The sequence below is a fragment of the Artemia franciscana genome, chromosome 19 (genome assembly GCF_032884065.1).
Source record: "Artemia franciscana chromosome 19, ASM3288406v1, whole genome shotgun sequence".
Taxonomy (NCBI): domain Eukaryota; kingdom Metazoa; phylum Arthropoda; class Branchiopoda; order Anostraca; family Artemiidae; genus Artemia; species Artemia franciscana.
The window spans coordinates 10,273,218-10,300,388 of record NC_088881.1 but is presented as its reverse complement, the minus strand read 5'-3'; the positions used below and the strand labels follow the sequence as shown (position 1 = coordinate 10,300,388).

The 27,171-nt window shown below is 34.5% G+C and overlaps 1 protein-coding gene across 4 annotated transcripts in view; it reads right to left on the bottom strand.

Moving 5' to 3' along the window:
• The window catches only part of LOC136039276 (synaptic vesicle membrane protein VAT-1 homolog), a 69,837-nt gene that overhangs the window by 2,736 nt on the left and 39,930 nt on the right, over nt 1-27,171 (bottom strand). For 2 of the 4 annotated variants that reach the window (XM_065722859.1, XM_065722857.1), the window contains exons 4-5: nt 17,893-18,159; nt 10,362-13,319 (exon numbers count right to left, since the gene is read on the bottom strand). In XM_065722859.1, the coding sequence (XP_065578931.1) occupies nt 12,985-13,319; nt 17,893-18,159 (602 nt within the window). In that variant the 3' untranslated portion in view covers nt 10,362-12,984. Of the gene's footprint in view, nt 1-1,203; nt 7,301-10,361; nt 13,320-17,892; nt 18,160-27,171 lie in introns of those variants that run through there. The other 2 variants (XM_065722860.1, XM_065722858.1) reach the window with 2 other exon arrangements.

Here is a 27,171-nt window from a genome sequence, read left to right as displayed (position 1 = left end):
GCGAATACAGGAGTTCGTTATGTAAGCTAATTTGTAAGTTATGTATATATTTTACTAATAAAAACATTCGTAAAAATTAAAGTTCTAGTTTCCTTTTTAAGTAACCACAAAATGGGAGGGCAACAAGGGCTACTCCCCTAATTCTATTTTTTCTCAAGATCATTCGATCAAAACTATGAGAAAGCCATTTAGCCAATAAATAAATATGCAAATTTCGTGTTAATTATCCATCTGCGGAGAGCCAAAATCAAAATATACATTAATTCAAAACGTTCTGAAATTAAATAAAGAAAAACAATTTTTTTAACTGAAAGTAAGGAGCGGAATTAAAACTTAGAACGAACAGAAATTACTTCATATATGAAAGGGGCTGCTTCCTCATCTACGCCCCGCTCTTTTCGCCAAAGTTTTTTACTGTTTCAAAAAGTAGAGTTGAGATACAGAGTCAAACTTTAGAGTAATGAGCGGGGCGTTGATGAGGGAGCAGCCCCTTTCATATGCGAAGTATTTCCTGTTCGTTTTAAGTTTTAATGAGGCTCATTACTTTCAGTTAAAAACTTTTTTTTTTTATTTAATTCAAAAAAAAGGCAAATTCAGCCGATTTAACTAAGCCTTGCCACCAACAAAAAATTGTGAGTTGGTGGTTAATATTCAAAAGTTGATGGTTAATATTCAAAGTTTTATAAGCTTCAAGAGGGTCTAGATTTTCATATCCTCCCCTCCTTCCAACTTAGATAATAATTCAGATTTTAAAAGCTAACTATTTGGTTCTATGGAAAACAATAAAAACAGTAGGAACTGCTTAAAGTACTATCTACTATGTTCTTACACACGATTTTGCTCTATGAGGTTTCCAAAGTCTTCATTAACTTTGAGTTTGCACTAAAATGTCCAAAATGTGTTTTTACAAAATATGGTTAAATCACAGCCTGATGTGATTAAAGTAAGGAGCATGTCTCCTTACTAAAGTAAGGAGACATGCTTTGAACAATTTGAGATGGAAGAGGAGCATACACGGTTGTCTTGGCCTCTGGTGTCTTGTTATTGTTAGTAATAGTAGTATTAACTTCAATGCTGGATTCCTGAATATGAGGACTAAGTTTATTCAATTCTATTTAACATAGTGCTAGGTAGTCTGGTCACCAAGCTCCAAAGCAAATGAAATTAATTCTTCGCGCACCCATAATGTACAAACTTAAAGTATTTGTCAACAAACCAGTATTTATTTTACACATCATTAAAGGCAGTAAAAACTTTCAAAATTAGCTCAGTTTCGCATGGGCGGCTATGTTACAAGATACGCCTATATTTAGAAGATAGGTTATAACAACACAAAACAGCAAATATATATTCCAGGGTAAGGCTTGTAAAATACCAACAATCTTTGATTCAGCTGTTTTTGATCACATTTCATTTTTCACAGTATATTATAAAGTTTGATAAAATAAAATAATTGATAACGGCGCTGGACTGTAAAAAGTTTTTCTGAGATACAATAATAAAATAAAATCCTACAGGGGCATCAGCATAAATATAGATGACGACTAAATCTCAGTTAAATACTGAAGTCAATATAAAAATAAAAATTTAGAATTTTGAATTTAAATTAAGTATTGAATTTACATATATGGAGGGGGCTAGTTTAATCTTAAACTACAACAGACAGTGAAAAAGAAATCCAATAGTTTGAATTACTAAAAGGAAACCAAAACCAAGTGCATACTAAAAATTACAAGAAAAATCAGAAGTTGAATTTTAAATAAAAAAGGCTTTCATACATGGTTATGCAGCAGGGGCAGAACCAACTTAAAAAAGACGGGAGAGAAAAATTCTCAATATATAAGCTAAAACTTATGGTATCAAACAGCCTAAGACAGTGTAGCTTTTTTTTTATAGGGTTAGGTGTCCTTGGGAATCAACAGATTGTTAATTTAAAAGTTTTTTGTTCAAAAAGTGTTGCTAAAATTAGCTAATTACTTCTAATTATACATTTTTAAAGTTCAGCTTTGCAACACTGTCCAACTGTTGTTATAACTTCAAAAGTATGAGATAGTTGAAAAAAAAAAACTTATAATATCGAATTTTTTAGGTATTGAAAAAATCTAAGGTGGTTTCAATGGGCGTTTGAACTATTGCAAAGTCCTTCGTATTTTTAGAAAGATACAATAGAAAAGGGTAATTTGAAAAGTAGTAAACAAAATCAGTAACAAAAATCCTAGCTCTTCTGTGAACAAAAGTGGAGCTGCTTGATTGAGCTGATTTCTAGATTACTAATATGTTCTATCAGAATCAATTCGTAAATCTTGCCAAAATTACAACAAGAACTAGCTTGTCTTTTGAAAGAGAAGCTGTCCCAAATTCTCGAAAAGTGCAAAAAGTAAGTTACCCTTTTCTTTTAGATGGGCTAAAATGGACTTTCAGTTTGTTAATTTTCTTAAGAGAAGGGACCAAACGGTTAAGTTTCTAGGTGAAATCATTTCCTAATTTCATAGGTTTAAGATGGCAGCATTGTTCAATTTTTTTTGCCTGTATTTTGTTTTTACGGAGTAATTTTTAATATTTGTAGGCTATCTTTGACATTTTAGAGGTACACTGTAATATCTTGCAAAATTTCAAGGAGAAGAAGGCACTCTGACTAATGGTAATAATGAAGAGACAGTTGAACACATTTTAGTTGATTGTGTTCATTACGTAGAACAAAATAGAATGACTACTTATCTAAAAACAGAAAATATTTCAGTGTATCTACTTTTGGGTAGCTTCTCAAGTAATTAATTGAAATATACAATCATAATGTTGCATAACCACGATTTTTTGTCAATGTTGCGTGGTGGGGTGCGCATAATTTATAGGCCAGTGTTAAACGGGCTGGTATGGTAATTCATCTGTAAGAATCTTTTCGTAAGGGTTGACTTTCAGACCGAATTTATTTACGTCGTGGAGTTAAACAAGGGTCAGTTCTTAGCCCCTTTGTGACACAAATAGATCGGTCACCGCTATATGTGATTAAAGGTATCGACATTAGCCACTTTTCGTATGCTGATGATATTTTGTTATTCTCGGATAATTTAATATCCATGCAGAATGCAATTTATGTATTATATTCACATCTACGAAAGATAAGAATAGAAATTGAAGCTTCTAAAACAGAATTCCTAGTGGCGAATAGTAAAAGTGATATTTAGCATCATTCAATTAGGGCGGGATCATTTAATATTATTAAAAGAGTTTGTAAACTCAGTCAGGGTTGCCCCAGATCTGAATGGGTACCTAAAGAAATCTGGGGGACAAACACGGGAAGCGTCGAATAATTTGCACACAATCACGCATTGCACGACAGTTCTCAAAACATCCAATATTTTCCAAGGATATGCACCATTAAGCCTATAATAATAACAATGATAATAATAATAATAATAATAATAATAATAATAATAATAATAATAATAATAATAATAATAATAATAATAATAATAATAATAATAATAATAATAATAATAATAATAATAATCTGTTTATGCCCTCTTTAAATATAAAAGATACACACAGAGGAGAATGAAAAGAAAACTGAAAAATATAAAATTACACTTCTAATGAAAATCAGTAGGTTATAGCTGTTTTTTTTTGCACATAACTTAAAAAACCATTCAAAAAACATGACCCATAAATAATAACATAACTCTTAAGAATATTTTTTCTTCTTTTGTGTTAATGCTAAAGCCAAGGTTCGAACCTGGAACCTTTCGGACCTAGAACCTGGAACATAACGCTGTTTTTTAGTTTTTTAGCTTTTTTAGTTTTTTTAGTATTTCGTTTTTAGTTTTTTTGTAGTTTTTACCTTTTTTAGTTTTTTTTTCTTGTTTTGTATTAATGCTAAAGCCAAGACTCGAACCTGGAACCTCTCGGACCTAGAACCTGGAACATAACGGTTTACCGACTCAGCTACTTCGGCTTGAATACATTCGTTTTTGAATTGGTATATGATGAAATAATTCAGACGTCATATGTGGACAGACAGAGAGACACACAAACAATTAACTCATTTTTATATATATAGATAGATTGACATCATATTGTAACAGATAACAGACTTATTGAAACTTTCTCCTCGAACCACGATTTGATCATTGACGAAAGTCTTGCGGTCTAAAGATCTAGAGATCTCTAGAAAGTCTTGACGAAATTCATGAAGATTTTTTTGGAAAAGCTTAGGGTTAACAAATTTTGTTGAGAAAAGGTTAGAAATTCAGAGACAGCATTATGAATTTTATTATACAAAACATCAAGCGAAGTCGCAGCTAGAAAGAGCAAAATGTCATCTGCAAATAGAATGACACCAGCCTCCGACAGGTAATGCTTCATTCGATCAATACAAATGATGAAAAGGAGGGGTCCCAGGATTGACCCTTGTGGGACTCCGCACTCTATTTTCTTTTTTGAAGATAAAAATGATCCATTCTGTACTATCTGATACCGGTCGTGTAGATATGATGAAAACCGCTCAAGGCTTAAGCCCCTTACTTCAATCGAGGCAAGAACTCGAATAAACCCTGGGTGGTCCACCGTATTGAACGCTTTTCTTATATCCGAGAACACAGCAGCAGGTCTAAGACCAGCTTCAAATGCATCATTAATCCAATCAACCAATTCCAGAACTGCCATATCTGTAGATTGCCCTTTTCTGAATCCAAATTGGTTTTCCATTAGAATTTTATTTTTTTCAATATAATAACTTAACTGGGCATGTACAGCTTTCTCATATAACTTAGAGAAAAGTGGGAGAATAGATATAGGTCTTCGATTCGATGGGTCATCTTTTTTCCCTCCTTTATGAAGAGGAACCCCTCTTGTAATTGTTAGTGCTTACGGGAAGACTCCATGATCCAGAGAAAGGTTGATGAGGTGCGTCAAGACAGGTAAGACACTCGTTTTTGCGGCTTTTATGAGTTTCAGCGAAAACAACCATCCCACTAGATTTTGACTTCATCGTAGCCAGGAATTGTGCCACTTCCCGTTCCAAACATCTTTGAAATTCAAAGGAATTCTCACTTGCAGGCTGTCTTTCAAATACAGATCCAAAACTCACAGATGTGCGTAAGCTAGCCCGCACTTGATCGCAAAGTCTTTTTCCTTCATTTGCAAAATAATCACGCAGAAATTCAGCTATGTGTTGAGAATCAGTAAAACGACCTTCGTCGTCTCCGTGGATCTCACCTCCACCCTACTGTGAAAATTACCCAAAAGTTTATTTATTGTTTTCCATGTATTTTTCATATTCCCTTGATTTTCATGAATTTCATTTTGGAAATGAAGTTTCTGAGCTTTCCGTTTTACTGAATTTAAAATATTCCGAAACTTTTGAAATTTTATAAAATTATCATTTGAACGATCCTTTAAATTATTTACATAAAGTTGGTTTTTCTGCTTTATTGAAACTAGAATGGCTTTTGTTATCCATGGTTTCTTAGGAAAATTTCTATTAGGGTTGATTCTTCGTAAGGGACATGTTTAATTCATTACGTTAGTCACTATCTCACTGAAGAGATCATATGCTGCATTTGGAATATTTTCTTCTATTACACGCGAAAAATTCGTTTCAACCATCTTATTTGCAAAACTGTTTAGGTTTTTACTTTTCATTTCACGGTAAAACGATGCCCTTGCACACCGTTTATTTTCTTTTGACTGATTCAGCTTTATTTTACTTATTAAAACAAGGTGATCCAACCCGTTGGACACACTCACATCTGCTTAGGATCTTTCAAATAATCCACCATTAATGAAAAAATTATCAATTAAGGTGGCCAAACGATGCGAAATCCAAGTTGGAATAGTTACAAGAGGGAAACTATCATGTGACACCATCATATTAACAAAATCTGAGCTATTCGCTTTTTTTTAGTAAATCAATATTAAAATCTCCCATCATAAATTTATTTTTATTTTCATTGTTAATTTTGTCTAATAAAAATTCAAATTCATCAATAAAAAAACTAATATCACATGACGTATTTTTGTAAATTAACCTCAAAATCATTTTTTTTCCCTTCATTTTTTATTTCGATGAAAAGGGTTTCGATCCTAACTTCCAGCCACAGGGAGAGGTTATTCATAATCCAATATTGGGTACCTTCATTTATCAAAATACATAGACCGCCCCGCTCCATGGTTGTCCGTTTTCTTCGCTCGCAAGCATATCCCGGAAAAGAAAAATCCCAGGGCAGTGACTTGCTAGAAACAAATGTCTCACATAGGCCTACAATGCACGGTTTCTTATCTAGTAAACTTAAAATCTCACATAAAGGAGAATATGCCGTTCTTAGACCTTGACAATTCCAGAAAACGATCGCTCTTTCATCTGCACTCACAAGTTTTTAATACTCATAAAGACTATTCGGATTCACATAATTACTTGGGCGACAATTCAAAGAGAAATTATCGATGCATTCATCATCCCCCGCAAGTGTGTCACGAGCTTGGCTTCCAAGAATAAACCGGTTTTGTTCAAATTCATTCAAAGCGTCATCATATCTGTTCACGTTCATTTAAGGTGACTATTTAATACGGAAAAAAAAGTCTGATAGGCAGAAAAAAGAAGGAAAAAGAAAGAGATAAACATGAAAGAAAGTGACATTTTTGCTACAAAATGCAAAGAGGAAAACCAACATACAAGTAGTGCAAAAACATAATTTCATAACTCAAAATTATGCAGTCGGAATCGGCAAACGGACCACTTCAGCCATAGCTCTAATTTTACAGATCTCTCCTGCTGAGTCTTTCCCAAAAATTGTCCGTTTGTTCGACCAAACATTTCTGTTTCTGAGCTTACTTTTAGCCAAGTCAAGAATCTGTTTCTTTTTTGATGTTAGGTACTTGGTAACAAATATTTCCGACCGTGCAAGTTTTGACTTACATGAAAACACTTCTCTTGCAGTTTCAGCAGACTTGAACACAACCAACACAGGCGCAGGACGCTTTTTGCATTTACAATGATGTCCGAATCAGTAAAATTTGCTCGAAATTTAAATACAGAAACTATTGCGGTCGAAGAAAAATCAGACATTTGCATTTTATTCCTAATCACATTCAATATACACTCAGAGATGGGAAGACCCCCACTTTGTTCAACACCATGAAATACAAGCTGATTTTGTCGTGTTTCCTGCTCCATATCATCAAGACGGGTTTCAAGCTGTTCAATCCTGTTTTCTACGGCTAGGTTTGCGTTTTGAAGAGCCCGTAGTTTGTTTTCAATCTCATCAAACTTGGTCGAATACTGGACAAGTATAGGCTCGTGAATCTGAGAAACAATAGGGTCAATTATGGAGGTGACAATTTGACAGAATATTGATAGAATATTTGAAATAAAGAAAAATATACCATGATAATGCCGATAATACTTTTGAATCCGCTATAGCTGGTCACGTGTATAATTTTCCTCATCATAGTATTTTATTTGATCAGACGAAAATTATTGATAAGTCTGTAGGACTTTTAAAAAGTTTCAGAGAAATTATAGAAATAAAAAAGATTATATATGGGGGTATTAGTATAAATAGAGATGAGGGGGAATTTAAAATAAATTCAATTTATAATAGTTTAATTAAAGACCAGTCAAAAACTTCAATGAGTATTGATTTGCATAATTGTCCTGAAACAAGTAATAGCCTTGCGAACGGAGGTCAAAGCATGGTCAATGCTGTAAGAAGTCAACGGACGGCAGCTAAAATAGCAAATGAAAAAATCCATTCAATTTATAATTCATAATTTTGTTTCATTAACCTGTAAGATTTTGATTGGATTTGGGGGTTGGGTGACCTCTTTTTCGTATTGTTACAAGTATTTATATTTTTCATTTTTGATAGATCCCCATTTATACAGCGATTTTGGCAAAGGAAAGTGCCAATAGAAACAATTATTGCAGTTTTTTTCTAAAGTTACAGTCAAGTGCGGGAGTGTTGGTTTTAAAATGTGAGTTCTTGTTTCTTTTATATTTGATTGTTTATATTTTTAGTTTGGTTTAGTTGTCGTGGCATTTTTATAATGTCTTAAAAATAGTCTTAAATTGTTGTAATTTTCTTCTTTTTTGTTTTTTTTCCCGTTGAGAAAGGCTCCCGGAGGTGGGGCCGAAATATTCGGAGTATTTTTATTTTTTGTTAGTTAAAGTGTAGTTTTTATTTTATTTTGTTGTCACTGCTTTATTATAAAAAAATTAAACCCGTTTTTTCTTCAATTATTTGTTTGGGTATTAAGTTATAGCTTTCAGAGAATGCTTAAAGAGGAAGATCAATATATAAAAAGTTGATATGTAAATGCTACCACTAAGATAACTATCACTACTAATTTTACTTCTACTTTTATTTTATATAATTAACATCAGTTATTAGCCCAAAGGTTAACATAAACATATCCCCTCCAAGTGCTGCAGCATGATATGGAGAAGGGATAACCAAACAAATCCACAAAAGAAAAAAAGACTTAACGTTAACCTCAGAAGGGGTTGAAAAACAAAACACAACTGCAATACCATATACCCTACAACCACTAACTTAACACTCAAATCCTTCCCTAACACACCTAAATCAAAATAAAGCACTAAATTCAAGGATTTAATGCAAATTTAATCTTTCATCTTCGTTAACTTGGGTGGACAAACTTAGAAAAGTAGTGAACTTACCTCTGACACAAATATATATGAAAATTTCAGCCTAATAATCACGAAGCGTAGTAGTTGGAAGTATTTTCAGCCTAACATAAGCTTCACAACAAGATTCAGAAGGGCTTGCATCAACTAGTATTCTAATAGCAATATTTTGCAAAACTCAAATAGGACGAAGGATTGAGGAGAAAATCCCCAGCTGGATTGAACTACAATACAAAATATAGAGGTGGATAAAATGTAACATAGAAGCATTTCCTTCGGAAAACAAAGTTACGAATTATACAAATATTTCTAGCTAATATAATTTAGACTATCTTAATATGAACTTTAAGTGAGAATGATTTATCAACAACAATACTAAGGTATCGAACACTCGAAATCCCCAATATTGCACGGTCCCCCAATTTCAACCAAAGATATGCATAAGTAACAATTATCAGACCAACCTTAATGCACCACATCCAGACAAATATCACCTGAGTATTATTAGACAGCGCAGAAACCAACAATTCAGTCGTTTTCGCACACACAGTTGGAACTGTGCCATCAGAAAACTTCAGGATATAAACATTAATCTCTTTATTGGTAAAGTCTGAAACCTTATTTACAAGTGGCGGAAGAGAAGAAGAAAGGTCATTAACAGAAATCCAAAATAATTAAGGGCTTAAAATAGACAGTTGGGGTACACAACATCTCTCTGGCAATGGTTGAGAAATTGAGTACGACCAGAAGGGAAACTAATTATAAGATTATAAAATCATCCATTAACTCCATACTTTCGCAACTTTTCAACATTTTGAATTTCAAAAGATGTGCATAATTAATTTTTCAGCTAAACGGCTTAATGTGAGCACAACTAAAATCTATAATTTTGTGCACAATTCCTCTCGCCTCCTTTAAGTAATAGATCCACGTCTGCTGTCTTAAGACAACCAAGGAACAGTTGGGGTACACAACATCTCTCTTGCAGTGGTTGAGAAATTGAAAACGACCAGAAGGGAAACTAATTATAAGATTATAAAACCATCCATTAACTCCATACCTTCGTAACTTTTCAACATTTTAAGCTATACGGCTTTTCAACTATACAGCTATACGGCTTATTGTGAGCAAAACTAAAATCTATAATTTTATGCACATTTCCTCTCGCCTCCTTTAAGTAATAGATCCACGTCTACTGTCTTAAAACAACCAAGGTATATGCCAGCTTTAAAGCAAGAATTATTCAACCCAACAAATCTTCCAAAATTGCACCCTTTTTAATTTCTCTTTTTAAAGTATTAATATGTCTTTGTTGTTTTATTGTTTCTTTATTATATCTTTTTATTAAATAAAAACTACACGTCTTTTACTCTAAAGACTAACCGACTATGTTTTTTATTATATCTTTAGTAATAGTTCTCCTTTTTTTTTTACAAAAATGGTTGATACAGTTCATTACAAGTGGGTTATATGTATATTTTATCAGTATCATGGTTGTAGAGACAGCTAAAAGCAATAAAATACCAAACAACGTTATTTAGCATCTTTAGAAAAGTTGCTCTTCTTGGGTATGGTGCCATATTTCACTTACTGAGCTGCCCAATTCTCTGAGGTTCGTCTCTTACTATTCTAACTAAGAAAATCCCATTTTAAATCATTTCTTCCCCGTCAAAATTCCTTTTCTCCGTTCTCTCTTCTTTCTTTATTGTATCAATCATTGTTAAAGGCAAAAAATTTATTTAATCAAACATCAAAAGAACGACAAATTTCAAAGTAATGTAGATAGAGTCTATCCAGATATAGTTCTAGGTATCCTCCAACAAAAAGGTAAGGTTGTCCATTCCTGTCATCTGATTCCTAATTTAGTCATTTTCAATATCCAAGATACCCTTCAGCAGGAGTGCTTTGGGAATAATATTTTTTTTTTTTTTTTTTTAATTTGGTCGCTCAAAGTTTTGCTTACTCAGTCACTGTTGACAGTAATCTCACCGAGAGTTAATCATAAACGGAGTAACTAGAATATAAAACCATTATATTGCAGCCAAAAAGTTTTACGTAGCTCGTTGGTAATTTATGTCTTTTGTGTCATTACTATAGAGCAGCCCAAAAGTCAATCATCCTTCCCAGGACAGGATCTTTCCCCCTTTCCTCATTGTTAGGATACAGTTTACAGTAAGAAAAAGACGTAGAAAAGAGTTGTATTTGACTGGTAATAAGAGCCAAACTTCGCGGTAAATTTAAAAAATTTAACAAATGAAATAGAAACGACAATTATAACTTTTCTTTGTCACTTTCCTATAGATGAAAGCATTTATCATTAACACTTATTGAAAAAGTGTAAAAATAATTTGAAAGTCCTATTTTTACTATAACCATTGTTCAGATGTATAGGTAAATCTACGATATAGAAAAGTTTTAGGTAAACATTCAGTAAAACTTATAGAGTCTTTGAAATTAAATTAAGGATGTTTATACTTCATTATTAATCAGGGCTACGAAAATGCACGTATTTTGGACTAGAAAATTTTCTACACTAATCAAACAGTTCGTGGTAACAAACTGTAGTAAGGAGCGACCCGGCTCAATAGTAAACGAAACGCTAAGAAAAAAGGAGTTTTGATGCTAAAAGATACATCAAAAGAACCAAATTTTCAGGCTGATTCTAAATATATAAGTTTCAATTAATTTAGTCTTTTTCATCAAAAGTTACGAGCCTGAGAAAATTTGCCTTATTTTGGAAAATAGGGGGAAACATCCCCTAAAAGTCATAGAATCTTAACGAAAATCACATCATCGCATTCGGCGTATCAGAGAACTCTATAGAAAAATTTCAAGCTCCTATCTAAAAAAATGTGGAATTTCTTATTTTTTTGCCAGAAGACAAATCACGGGTGCGTGTTTATTTGTTTGTTTGTTTGTTTTTTTTTGTTTTTTTTTCTTTTTCCCTGGGGTCATCGTATCGACCAAGTGGTCCTAGAGTGTCACAAGAGGGCTCATTCTTACGGAAACGAAAAGTTCTAGTGCCCTTTTGAAGTGATCAAAATAATTGGAGGGCGCCTAGGCCCCCTCCCACGCTCATTGTTTTCCAAAAGTCAACGGATTAAAACTTTGATATAGCCATTTTGTTCCGCATAGTCGAAAACCATAAGAACTATGTCTTTGGGAATGACTTACTCCCCCACAATCCCTGGGGGAGGGGCTGCAAGTCACAAACACTGACCAGTGTTTACATATAGTAATGGTTATTGGGAAGTGTACAGACGTTTTGAAGGGGATTTTATTTTGTTTTGGGGTGGGGCTGAGGAGAGGGGCTATGTTGGAGGATATTTCCTTGGAGGAATATGTCATGGGGGAAGAAAAATTCAATGAAAAGGGCGCAGGATTTTCTAGCATTACTATAAAAAAAAAACAATGAAAAAATAAACATGAAAACGTTTTTTCAATTGAAAGTAAGGAGTAGCATTGAAATTTAAAACGAACAGAGATTATTAAGCATATGAGGGGTGCTAAAAATACTTTAGCATAAAGAGCGAGGTATTTAGGAGGGGACAAATACCTCGCTCTTTATGCTAAAGTATTTTTAGTAATTTCAACTATTTATTCTACGGCCTTTTTGATTCCTGGGTCATTCTTAAAGAATTGGGACGAAACTTACAATTTAGTGTAAAGAGCGATGTATTAACGAGGGTACAAACCCCTCGTACACATAATAAAAATATAAGAATATAAAAGTTTGTTACGTAAGTTAATTCTTAAGTTACGCATATTTTTTACTAATAAAAACGTTCGTTAAAAATTAAAAGTTCTAACAGCCTTTTTAAGTAGCCGGAAAATTGGAGGGCAACTAGGCCTCCTTCCCCACCCCTTATTTCTCAAAATCATCTTATCAAAACTAAGAGAAAGCCATTTAGCAAAAAAAATTAATATACAAATTTCATTTCAATAATTTATGTGCGGAGAGCCAAAATCAAACATGTATTAATTCAAAAATGTTCAGAAATTAAATAAAAAAAACTAGTTTTTTTAACTGCAAGTAAGGAGCGACATTAAAACTTAAAACGAACAGAAATTACTCCGTACATGAAATGGGTTGTCCCCTTCGCAAACCCTCGCTCTTTACGCTAAAGTTTGACTCTTTGCCACAATTCTACTTTTAAAACAATTAAAAGCTTTAGCGTAAAGAGTGAGGGATTGCAGAGGGGACAACCCATTTCATATACGGAGTAATTTCTGTTCGTTTTAAGTTTTAATGTCGCTCCTTACTTGCAGTTAAAAAAACTAGTTTTTTTTTATTTAATACTTAAAAAGGCTTGCATCTTAGATTTAATTATTTTGTGCTATTAAATGTTAATTATTTTAGCAAGTTGTAATTTATTCGGAACTAAAATTATTTTCCCAATATTTTGGCGGTCCGTTAAGCGTTTTTGGGCTTCTGTAACTTCATTAAATGTAAAAACACTGTCAATTATTGGCACTATCTTTTGCTGTTTGTATAAATTAATGAGAAAATCCATTGCTTTTTTGTATTCACTTGGAGATTTATCGAGCAGGGTTGTCAAATTGAAACCATGAACGCCAGTGTTTTCCATAATTAGCTGAATAATTTGTATGCTTCCAGATGTCTTGGTTAGAGCATCTTTGTCAATAGAATTGCTAATAATGAACGAGCTTGCCCCTGAAAAATAAATTTCTTCAACGATCATGAAAAAAAGCTTTATAATGCTATTTAAGAAGAGGATGGCAAATTCTGACATAAAAAGTTTCCAGTGTTATTTTTGTCGATTTTTTTTAATCCCCCCCCCCTTCTGAATTGGGTTATGGTTTTATGTAGAATAAGGATATCTTTTGGTGGGCTCAGTCAAACAATTTTCACAACAAGCTCTAATCTTTAAAATAAAAGAGAAAAGTAATAAATTTTTATCCAAAATAAAAATTGACAATAAATTCTAATGATTATTAAATTTAAATAAAATCCTTACAATTTCTAATTAGCAATGATGAAAATTAGAATTAACAATAAATAAGATACTAAGAGAACGGTTGAAATGTTAATATCTAGATAAATGACTTTGTTTGATACCTATACCACCTACACCCCTCCCCCTTCCCAAGATTCCCCCCCCCCCAAACCCCCCATTGCACTTCCTGGCTGAAGGGCCAAGAAATGGATATCAGCACCGCCGGTACGGACTGTAAACTCTAATGCCGTATCCTTTACCTTTTTTTTTTACCATGCTTCAGAGTAAAAACAGGCTAAACCGTTCTTAAAATCCAATGAAATTAATATCTTGTTTTGATTGTAACCTCTCTGTCATGTAAGATGACATATAAATACAATGTTACTCTGACGTTTCAGATAATTACCAACTGTAGGGGCAGTTGATCCTTGAAAAAAAAGCAAATTTTCAAAGATGAAACTATTTTATAAGACAAGCTATGGTAAGTAATTGCAACGGCAACTGCAGTAAAAATGGTAATAGCCTCCAAAAGAGATTTGGGTCAGTATCTGCGGTTTCTACAGCGTTATGACTCAGCAAACAGGGTTGGCGATTGCTATTTATTTAAAAAAAAAAAAACAGTTTTTAAGCCCATGCTAGCTTGTACAGTTAAAAGACACTTACAAAACTTACTTAATGTAAATTTCTTAATTTTAAAGCCTATTGTGAAGTGGTAGAAAGAGCTTTCTGGGTTCTTTTCTTATACAGCCAGGCACTAAAGTTTCGAAATTTGTTTTTAATGTTTTCACGTAATCAATATTTTTCTGTGATTATTTTACATATGGCAACCCTGAAATGCTGTTTTTCAAGCAAATTTTTACATTGTCACCCAACAAAATCTTTAAGGTATTGCAAAATGAACGCTTCTTTCTGCTACTCTGGTTGACCCAGAAGTCAAGACAAAACATTAAGGTCTGAGAAAATAAGTGAAACTTGTTCTAGAGGAAAATGTTCTTTTCGAGTTAGACCTTTTTTTTTTTATAATTTACATAGTAAAAATAGCAAGTAAAAGGAAAGAAATACTTGAAAGTCTTACATTGCCCTCTCTACTTCAACCTCTTATCCCGTTTTCTCAGTAGCTTTTTACTATATTTAGTAATCTTCTGTCAACGAAAGACAAAATCTTGAACAAGCAATTTCAAGCCTACTGCCTCCAACTCATTTTAAATTCATGCCTAAAAATATTGTGCTGCTATTAATATCTCTGTCGTTTACTGTACTGTACTTTTCACGAGGGTTGCTACTCCAAAAGTTCACCCTGCTACTCCTATTATAATCACAGTTCTGGTTAAGCCAATTCATGAAAGGTCCACCCTGGCTCTACTATAAAGCCATGCAAACAGGATTTCTCTTCGGGAAAGAGACAGAGGATGGAGCTTTTCCTTTTGTAGACTGGAAAGAAATGCATCCCATCCTGGAGATAATTTGCTTTCTAGGGCTAAAATAAGAGAAAGGTTGAGATGACTAAAACATATCCTACAAATGAAGGGTGACATAATACCAATGCTCGTCCTTTTATAGAATTCTTTCTTTGAAGGGTGTATAGAGGAAAGATCTAATTACATAGAGATTAAGGAGAAGTAGGCGCAACTCTGTTGTAATCAGGGTGCTTGATTCTGCGGTGATTTCTTGGGAGCAGGCCCATTATAAGTTAGTACTAATAGCATTAGAACTTTCTAAATCCTGTAATTCCACTGGATCCTCAATTTCATTTCTTGTAACTTAATTAACTACTGTTGGATAAGTAATAGGTAACATATTTGGTGAATAATGGTAAATAATTTAAACCCTTATTGAATCTGTTGGTCTAAAGTTCTATTTTGTCTGAACTACGATAAGTAGAAATTGTATATCAAACAGTTCGTGGTAACGAACTGTAGTAAGGAGCGACTCGGCTCAATAGTAACCAAAACTCTAAAAGACGGAATTTTGATACAAATAGCTACGTCAAAAAAATTTTAATGCTGATTTTAAATATATTAGTTTTATCAAGTTTAGTTTTACCCATCAAAAGTTACGAGCCTGAGAATATTTCCTTATTTTAGAAAATAGGGTAAAGCTTCCCTATTGTAGAGGTTTCAAGCTCCTATCTACAAAAATGTGGAATTTTGTATTTTTTGCCAGAAAGTAGATCACGGATGCGTGTTTATTTGTTTATTTTTTTTTTTTCCCAGGGGTGATAGTATCTACCCAGTGACCCTAGAATGTTGCGAGAGGGCTCATTCTAACGGAAATGAAAAGTTCTAGTGCCTGTTTTAAGTGAACGAAAATTGGAGGGCACCTAGGCCCCCTCCCACGCTAATAATTTTCTCAAAGTCACCAGATCAACATTCTGAGATAACCATTTTATTCAGCATAGTAAAAAAAAACCTTATAACTATGTCTTTTGGGAAGACTTACTCCCAAACACTCCCCGTAAGAGGGGGTACAAGTTACAAACTTTGACCAGTGCTTACATATATTAAAGGTTATTGGGAAGCGTACAGACGTTTTCAGGGGGATTTTTCGGTTTGGGAGGGGTTGAAAAGAGGGGGATACGTTGGGGGAACTTTCCATGGAGGAATTTGTCATGGGGCAAGAAAACTTCCATGAAGGGAGCGTAGGATTTTCTATCACTATTCAAAAAAAAAACAAAGAAAAAATGATTATGAAAAAGTTTTTTCAACTGAAAGGAAGGAGCAGCATTAAACTTAAAACGAACAGAAATTATTACGCATATGAGAGGTTCACCTCCTTCTAAGACCTCGCTCTTTATGCTAAAGTACTTTTAGTAAATTCAACTATTTATTCTACGGGCTTTGCGATTCAGTTATCATTCTTAAGGACTTGGGACAAAAATTAAGCTTTAGTGTAAAAAGCGAGGTACTGATGAGGGAGTGAACCCCCTCATATAAGTAATAAAAACGTGCGAATACAGAAGTTTGTTATGTAAGCTAATTTGTAAGTTATGTATATATTTTACTAATAAAAACATTCGTAAAAATAAAAAGTTCTAGTTTCCTTTTTAAGTAACCACGAAATTGGAGGGCAACAAGGGCTACTCCCCTACTTCTATTTTTTCTCAAGATCATTAGATCAAAACTATGAGAAAGCCATTTAGCCAATAAAATAAATATGCAAATTTCGTGTTAATTATCCATCTGCGGAGAGCCAAAATCAGAATATGCATTAATTCAAAAACGTTCTGAAATAAAACAAAAAAAAACAACTTTTTTTAACTGAAAGTAAGGAGCAATATTAAAATAGAACGAACAGAAATTACTTCATATATGAAAGGGACTGCTTCCTCATCTACGCCTCGCTCTTTCCGCTAAAGTTGTTTATTGTTTTAAAAAGTAGAGTTGAGAAAAAGAGACAAACTTTAGAGTAACGAGCGGGGCGTTGATTAGGGAGCAGCCCCTTTCATATAGAAAGTAATTTCTGTTCGTTTTAAGTTTTGATGACGCTCATTACTTTTAGATAAAAAACTTGTTTTTTTTTATATCTAATTTTAAAAAAAGGCGAATTAAGCCGATTTAACTAAACCTTGCCACCAACAAAAAAAATGTGAGTTGATGGTCAACATTCAAAATTTTATCTTCAAAGAGGGTAGAATTGGTGAGGAGGGTAGAGGGTGAATTAAATTTCAATTTCAAGAGGGTAGAATTGGAAAAACTAAAATATATTTGGATAGCAAAGGGTCTAAATTTCCATATCCTCCCCTCCATCTAACTTAGATAATAATTCAGATTTTAATCTGTCAACTATGTAGTTCTATGACAAACAATAAAAACAGTAGGAACTGCTTAAAATACTATCTACTATGTTACACACGATTTTGCTCTCTATGAGATTTCCAAAGTCTTTATTAACTTTCAGTTTGTACTAAAATGTCAAAAATGTGGTTTTACAAAACATGGTTAAATAACATCCTGATTGTTTGGAAATGCTGCCGCGTTGAGACACGATTTTTATTCTATATTTTCTCTGGAATTAGGAGGCGTATATATTAATACTGTTAATTGGGATTTTTACGAAAATTTAGTTTGCATGGATTGTTGTTTTCCTCTAACCAACATTTTTGACATTTTTTCCGGTGACTAAATTTTATAATTCAGGTAGGCTACTATCAAGATTAAACTATCCGTAACCCTCTGAGGAGGAAAAAGAGATTTCTCCCACATTTACCTCCTATAAATCTCCAGAAAAGGAATAATTCTCCTTAAGAGGAATAAATAATAAAGAGAAATTAGAGATTTCTTCCGCATTTACCTATTATAATTCTTCTCCCAAGTGGTTTCAACAGTCTGTGAAGCATTGAAGAGGCTTCTCCACCGTAAGTGTCCAGGATCAGGTCAAAACCATTTGGTTTTATGGCGTTTAAGGCATTAACCGTTTCATTAAAGTCCTGTGAAGCACTGACACATTGTTTTACTCCCATTTCTTTCAAGAAATCATGTTTGTGAATAGAAGATATCCCGGCAATGTTGACATTTTTCACAGTCCGTGCAAGCTGTACAGCAGCTATACCAACACCACCTAGAATTAAATACTTGAAACTAAAGCCCTTTTCATTTTTGTTTTACTCCCTTTACATTGCTTACATTGTTTTATATTGCTTTACTCCCATATCTTTCAAGAAATCATGTTTGTGAATAGAAGATAGCCCGGCAATGTTGACATTTTTCACAGTCCGTGCAAGCTGTACAGCAGCTATACCAACACCACCTAGAATTAAATACTTGAAACTAAAGCCCTTTTCATTTTTGTTTTACTCCCTTTACATTGCTTACGTTGTTTTATATTGCTTTACTCCCACATCTTTCAAGAAACCGTGTTTATGAATAGAAGATAGCCCGGCAATGTTGACATTTTTCACAGTCCGTACAAGCTGTACAGCAACTATACCAACAACACCTAGAATTAAATACTTGAAACTAAAGCCCTTTTCATTTTTGTTTTACTCCCTTTACATTGCTTATGTTGTTTTATATTGCTTTACTCCCATATCTTTCAAGAAACCGTGTTTGTGAATAGAAGATAGCCCGGCAATGTTGACATTTTTCACAGTCCGTGCAAGCTGTACAGCAGCTATACCAACACCACCTAGAATTAAATACTTGAAACTAAAGCCCTTTTCATTTTTGTTTTACTCCCTTTACATTGCTTACATTGTTTTATATTGCTTTACTCCCACATCTTTCAAGAAACTGTGTTTGTGAATAGAAGAATGCCCGGCAATGTTGACATTTTTAACAGTCCGTGCAAGCTGTACAGCAGCTATACCAACACCACCTAGAATTAAATACTTGAAACTAAAGCCCTTTTCATTTTTGTTTTGCTCCCTTTACATTGCTTACATTGTTTTATATTGCTTTACTCCCACATCTTTCAAGAAACCGTGTTTGTGAATAGAAGATAGCCCGGCAATGTTGACATTTTTCACAGTCCGTGCAAGCTGTACAGCAGCTATACCAACACCACCTAGAATTAAATACTTGAAACTAAAGCCCTTTTCATTTTTGTTTTGCTCCCTTTACATTGCTTACATTGTTTTATATTGCTTTACTCCCACATCTTTCAAGAAACCGTGTTTGTGAATAGAAGATAGCCCGGCAATGTTGACATTTTTCACAGTCCGTGCAAGCTGTACAGCAGCTATACCAACACCACCTAGAATTAAATACTTGAAACTAAAGCCCTTTTCATTTTTGTTTTGCTCCCTTTACATTGCTTACATTGTTTTATATTGCTTTACTCCCACATCTTTCAAGAAACCGTGTTTGTGAATAGAAGATAGCCCGGCAATGTTGACATTTTTCACAGTCCGTGCAAGCTGTACAGCAGCTATACCAACACCACCTAGAATTAAATACTTGAAACTAAAGCCCTTTTCATTTTTGTTTTACTCCCTTTACATTGCTTACATTGTTTTATATTGCTTTACTCCCACATCTTTCAAGAAACCGTGTTTGTGAATAGAAGATAGCCCGGCAATGTTGACATTTTTCACAGTCCGTGCAAGCTGTAGAGCATCTATACCAACACCACCTAGAATTAAATACTTGAAACTAAAGCCCTTTTCATTTTTGTTTTACTCCCTTTACATTGCTTACGTTGTTTTATATTGCTTTACTCCCACATCTTTCAAGAAACCGTGTTTGTGAATAGAAGATAGCCCGGCAATGTTGACATTTTTCACAGTCCGTGCAAGCTGTACAGCACTATACCAACACCACCTAGAATTAAATACTTGAAACTAAAGCCCTTTTCATTTTTGTTTTACTCCCTTTACATTGCTTACGTTGTTTTATATTGCTTTACTCCCACATCTTTCAAGAAACCGTGTTTGTGAATAGAAGATAGCCCGGCAATGTTGACATTTTTCACAGTCCGTGCAAGCTGTACAGCAGCTATACCAACACCACCTAGAATTAAATACTTGAAACTAAAGCCCTTTTCATTTTTGTTTTACTCCCTTTACATTGCTTACGTTGTTTTATATTGCTTTACTCCCACATCTTTCAAGAAACCCTGTTTGTGAATAGAAGATAGCCCGGCAATGTTGACATTTTTCACAGTCCGTGCAAGCTGTACAGCAGCTATACTAACACCACCTAGAATTAAATACTTGAAACTAAAGCCTTTTCATTTTTGTTTTACTCCCTTTACATTGCTTACGTTGTTTTATATTGCTTTACTCCCACATCTTTCAAGAAACCGTGTTTGTGAATAGAAGATAGCCCGGCAATGTTGACATTTTTCAAGTCCGTGCAAGCTGTACAGCAGCTATACCAACACCACCTAGAATTAAATACTTGAAACTAAAGCCCTTTTCATTTTTGTTTTACTCCCTTTACATTGCTTACGTTGTTTTATATTGCTTTACTCCCACATCTTTCAAGAAACCGTGTTTGTGAATAGAAGATAGCCCGGCAATGTTGACATTTTTCACAGTCCGTGCAAGCTGTACAGCAGCTATACCAACACCACCTAGAATTAAATACTTGAAACTAAAGCCCTTTTCATTTTTGTTTTACTCCCTTTACATTGCTTACATTGTTTTATATTGCTTTACTCCCACATCTTTCAAGAAACCGTGTTTGTGAATAGAAGATAGCCCGGCAATGTTGACATTTTTCACAGTCGTGCAAGCTGTACAGCAGCTATACCAACACCACCTAGAATTAAATACTTGAAACTAAAGCCCTTTTCATTTTTGTTTTGCTCCCTTTACATTGCTTACATTGTTTTATATTGCTTTACTCCCACATCTTTCAAGAAACCGTGTTTGTGAATAGAAGATAGCCCGGCAATGTTGACATTTTTCACAGTCCGTGCAAGCTGTACAGCAGCTATACCAACACCACCTAGAATTAAATACTTGAAACTAAAGCCCTTTTCATTTTTGTTTTGCTCCCTTTACATTGCTTACATTGTTTTATATTGCTTTACTCCCACATCTTTCAAGAAACCGTGTTTGTGAATAGAAGATAGCCCGGCAATGTTGACATTTTTCACAGTCCGTGCAAGCTGTACAGCAGCTATACCAACACCACCTAGAATTAAATACTTGAAACTAAAGCCCTTTTCATTTTTGTTTTGCTCCCTTTACATTGCTTACATTGTTTTATATTGCTTTACTCCCACATCTTTCAAGAAACCGTGTTTGTGAATAGAAGATAGCCCGGCAATGTTGACATTTTTCACAGTCCGTGCAAGCTGTACAGCAGCTATACCAACACCACCTAGAATTAAATACTTGAAACTAAAGCCCTTTTCATTTTTGTTTTACTCCCTTTACATTGCTTACGTTGTTTTATATTGCTTTACTCCCACATCTTTCAAGAAACCGTGTTTGTGAATAGAAGATAGCCCGGCAATGTTGACATTTTTCACAGTCCGTGCAAGCTGTGCAGCAGCTCTATACCAACACCACCTAGAATTAAATACTTGAAACTAAAGCCCTTTTCATTTTTGTTTTGCTCCCTTTACATTGCTTACATTGTTTTATATTGCTTTACTCCCACATCTTTCAAGAAACCGTGTTTGTGAATAGAAGATAGCCCGGCAATGTTGAAATTTTTCACAGTCCGTGCAAGCTGTACAGCAGCTATACCAACACCACCTAGAATTAAATACTTGAAACTAAAGCCCTTTTCATTTTTGTTTTGCTCCCTTTACATTGCTTACATTGTTTTATATTGCTTTACTCCCACATCTTTCAAGAAACCGTGTTTGTGAATAGAAGATAGCCCGACAATGTTGACATTTTTCCAGTCCGTGTAAGCTGTAGAGCATCTATACCAACACCACCTAGAATTAAATACTTGAAACTAAAGCCCTTTTCATTTTTGTTTTACTCCCTTTACATTTCTTACGTTGTTTTATATTGCTTTACTCCCACATCTTTCAAGAAACCGTGTTTGTGAATAGAAGATAGCCCGGCAATGTTGACATTTTTCACAGTCCGTGCAAGCTGTACAGCAGCTATACCAACACCACCTAGAATTAAATACTTGAAACTAAAGCCCTTTTCATTTTTGTTTTACTCCCTTTACAATGCTTACGTTGTTTTATATTGCTTTACTCCCACATCTTTCAAGAAACCGTGTTTGTGAATAGAAGATAGCCCGGCAATGTTGACATTTTTCACGGTCCGTGCAAGCTGTGCAGCAGCTATACCAACACCACCTAGAATTAAATACTTGAAACTAAAGCCCTTTTAATTTTTGTTTTGCTCCCTTTACATTGCTTACATTGTTTTATATTGCTTTACTCCCACATCTTTCAAGAAACTGTGTTTGTGAATAGAAAATAGCCCGGCAATTTTGACATTTTTCACAGTCTGTGCAAGCTGTAGAGCATCTATACCAACACCACCTAGAATTTCATACTTGAAACTAAAGCCCTTTTCATTTTTGTTTTACTCCCTTTGCATTGCTTACGTTGTTTTATATTGCTTTACTCCCATATCTTTCAAGAAACCGTGTTTGTGAATAGAAGATAGCCCGGCAATGTTGACATTTTTCACAGTCTGTGCAAGCTGTAGAGCATCTATACCAACAACACCTAGAATTTCATACTTGAAACTAAAGCCCTTTTCATTTTTGTTTTACTCCCTTTACATTGCTTACATTGTTTTATATTTCTTTACTCCCACATCTTTCGAGAAACCGTGTTTGTGAATAGAAGATAGCCCGGCAATGTTGACATTTTTCACAGTCTGTGCAAGCTGTACAGCAGCTATACCAACACCACCTAGAATTTCATACTTGAAACTAAAGCCCTTTTTATTTTTGTTTTACTCCCTTTACATTGCTTACATTGTTTTATTTTGCTTTACTCCCACATCTTTCGAGAAACCGTGTTTGTGAATAGAAGATAGCCCGGCAATGTTGACATTTTTCACAGTCCGTGTAAGCTGTAGAGCATCTATACCAACACCACCTAGAATTAAATACTTGAAACTAAAGCCCTTTTCATTTTTGTTTTGCTTCCTTTACATTGCTTACATTGTTTTATATTGCTTTACTCCCACATCTTTCAAGAAACCGTGTTTGTGAATAGAAGATAGCCCGGCAATGTTGACATTTTTCACAGTCCGTGTAAGCTGTAGAGCATCTATACCAACACCACCTAGAATTAAATACTTGAAACTAAAGCCCTTTTCATTTTTGTTTTACTCCCTTTACATTGCTTACGTTGTTTTATATTGCTTTACTCCCACATCTTTCAAGAAACCGTGTTTGTGAATAGAAGATAGCCCGGCAATGTTGACATTTTTCATAGTCCGTGCAAGCTGTAGAGCATCTATACCAACACCACCTAGAATTAAATACTTGAAACTAAAGCCCTTTTCATTTTTGTTTTACTCCCTTTATATTGCTTACGTTGTTTTATATTGCTTTATCCCACATCTTTCAAGAAACCGTGTTTATGAATAGAAGATAGCCCGGCAATGTTGACTTTTTTCACAGTCCGTACAAGCTGTACAGCAACTATACCAACAACACCTAGAATTAAATATTTGAAACTAACGCCCTTTTCATTTTTGTTTTACTCCCTTTACATTGCTTATGTTGTTTTATATTGCTTTACTCCCACATCTTTCAAGAAACCGTGTTTGTGAATAGAAGATAGCCCGGCAATGTTGACATTTTTCACAGTCCGTGCAATCTGTACAGCAGCTATACAAACACCATCTAGAATTAAATACTTGAAACTAAAGCCCTTTTCATTTTTGTTTTGCTCCCTTTACATTGCTTACATTGTTTTATATTGCTTTACTCCCACATCTTTCAAGAAACCGTGTTTGTGAATAGAAGATAGCCCGGCAATGTTGACATTTTTCACAGTCAGTGCAAGCTGTACAGCAGCTATACCAACACCACCTAGAATTAAATACTTGAAACTAAAGCCCTTTTCATTTTTGTTTTACTCCCTTTACATTGTTTTATATTGCTTTACTCCCACATCTTTCAAGAAACCGTGTTTCTGAATAGAAGATAGCCCGGCAATGTTGACATTTTTCACAGTCCGTGTAAGCTGTAGAGCATCTATACCAACACCACCTAGAATTAAATACTTGAAACTAAAGCCCTTTTCATTTTTGTTTTACTCCCTTTATATTTCTTACGTTGTTTTATATTGCTTTACTCCCACATCTTTCAAGAAACCGTGTTTGTGAATAGAAGATAGCCCGGCAATGTTGACATTTTTCACAGTCCGTGCAAGCTGTACAGCAGCTATACCAACACCACCTAGAATTAAATACTTGAAACTAAAGCCCTTTTCATTTTTTTTTTTGCTCCCTTTACATTGCTTACGTTGTTTTATATTGTTTTACTTCCACATCTTTCAAGAAACCGTGTTTGTGAATAGAAGATAGCCCGGCAATGTTGACATTTTTCTTTGTCCGTGTAAGCTGTGCAGCATCTATACCAACACCACCTAGAATTAAATACTTGAAACTAAAGCACTTTTCATTTTTGTTTTACTCCCTTTACATTGCTTACGTTGTTTTATATTGCTTTACTCCCACATCTATCAAGAAACCGTGTTTGTGAATAGAAGATAGCCCGGCAATGTTGACATTTTCATAGTCCGTGCAAGCTGTAGAGCATCTATACCAACACCACCTAGAATTAAATACTTGAAACTAAAGCCCTTTTCATTTTTGTTTTACTCCCTTTACATTGCTTACGTTGTTTTATATTGCTTTACTCCCACAACTTTCAAGAAACCGTGTTTATGAATAGAAGATAGCCCGGCAATGTTGACATTTTTCACAGTCCGTACAAGCTGTACAGCAACTATACCAACAACACCTAGAATTAAATGCTTGAAACTAAAGCCCTTTTCATTTTTGTTTTACTCCCTTTACATTGCTTATGTTGTTTTATATTGCTTTACTCCCACATCTTTCAAGAAACCGTGTTTGTGAGTAGAAGATAGCCCGGCAATGTTGACATTTTTCACAGTCCGTGCAAGCTGTACAGCAGCTATACCAACACCACCTAGAATTAAATACTTGAAACTAAAGCCCTTTTCATTTTTGTTTTGCTCCCTTTACATTGCTTACATTGTTTTATATTGCTTTACTCCCACATCTTTCAAGAAACCACGTTTGTGACTAGAAGATAGCCCGGCAATGTTGACATTTTTCACAGTCCGTGCAAGCTGTACAGCAGCTATACAAACACCACCTAGAATTAAATACTTGAAACTAAAGCCCTTTTCATTTTTGTTTTACTCCCTTTACATTGCTTACGTTGTTTTATATTGCTTTACTCCCACATCTTTCAAGAAACCGTGTTTGTGAATAGAAGATAGCCCGGCAATGTTGACATTTTTCACAGTCCGTGCAAGCTGTACAGCAGCTATACCAACACCACCTAGAATTAAATACTTGAAACTAAAGCCCTTTTCATTTTTGTTTTGCTCCCTTTACATTGCTTACATTGTTTTATATTGCTTTACTCCCACATCTTTCAAGAAACCGTGTTTGTGAATAGAAGATAGCCCGGCAATGTTGACATTTTTCACAGTCCGTGCAAGCTGTACAGCAGCTATACCAACACCACCTAGAATTAAATACTTGAAACTAAAGCCCTTTTCATTTTTGTTTTACTCCCTTTACATTGCTTACGTTGTTTTATATTGCTTTACTACCACATCTTTCAAGAAACGGTGTTTGTGAATAGAAGATAGCCCGGCAATGTTGACATTTTTCACAGTCCGTGCAAGCTGTACAGCAGCTATACCAACACCACCTAGAATTAAATACTTGAAACTAAAGCCCTTTTCATTTTTGTTTTGCTCCCTTTACATTGCTTACATTGTTTTATATTGCTTTACTCCCACATCTTTCAAGAAACCGTGTTTGTGAATAGAAGATAGCCCGGCAATGTTGACATTTTTCATAGTCTGTGCAAGCTGTACAGCAGCTATACCAACACCACCTAGAATTAAATACTTGAAACTAAAGCCCTTTTCATTTTTGTTTTGCTCCCTTTACATTGCTTACATTGTTTTATATTGCTTTACTCCCACATCTTTCAAGAAACCGTGTTTGTGAATAGAAGATAGCCCGACAATGTTGACATTTTTCACAGTCCGTGTAAGCTGTAGAGCATCTATACCAACACCACCTAGAATTAAATACTTGAAACTAAAGCCCTTTTCATTTTTGTTTTACTCCCTTTACATTTCTTACGTTGTTTTATATTGCTTTACTCCCACATCTTTCAAGAAACCGTGTTTGTGAATAGAAGATAGCCCGGCAATGTTGACATTTTTCACAGTCCGTGCAAGCTGTACAGCAGCTATACCAACACCACCAAGAATTAAATACTTGAAACTAAAGCCCTTTTCATTTTTGTTTTGCTCCCTTTACATTGCTTACATTGTTTTATATTGCTTTACTCCCACATCTTTCAAGAAACCGTGTTTGTGAATAGAAGATAGCCCGGCAATGTTGACATTTTTCACAGTCCGTGTAAGCTGTAGAGCATCTATACCACCACCACCTAGAATTAAATACTTGAAACTAAAGCCCTTTTCATTTTTGTTTTACTCCCTTTACATTGCTTATGTTGTTTTATATTGCTTTACTCCCACATCTTTCAAGAAACCGTGTTTGTGAATAGAAGATAGCCCGGCAATGTTGACATTTTTCACAGTCAGTGCAAGCTGTACAGCAGCTATACCAACACCACCTAGAATTAAATACTTGAAACTAAAGCCCTTTTCATTTTTATTTTACTCCCTTTACATTGTTTTATATTGCTTTACTCCCACATCTTTCAAGAAACCGTGTTTCTGAATAGAAGATAGCCCGGCAATGTTGACATTTTTCACAGTCCGTGTAAGCTGTAGAGCATCTATACCAACACCACCTAGAATTAAATACTTGAAACTAAAGCCCTTTTCATTTTTGTTTTACTCCCTTTACATTTCTTACGTTGTTTTATATTGCTTTACTCCCACATCTTTCAAGAAACCGTGTTTGTGAATAGAAGATAGCCCGGCAATGTTGACATTTTTCAC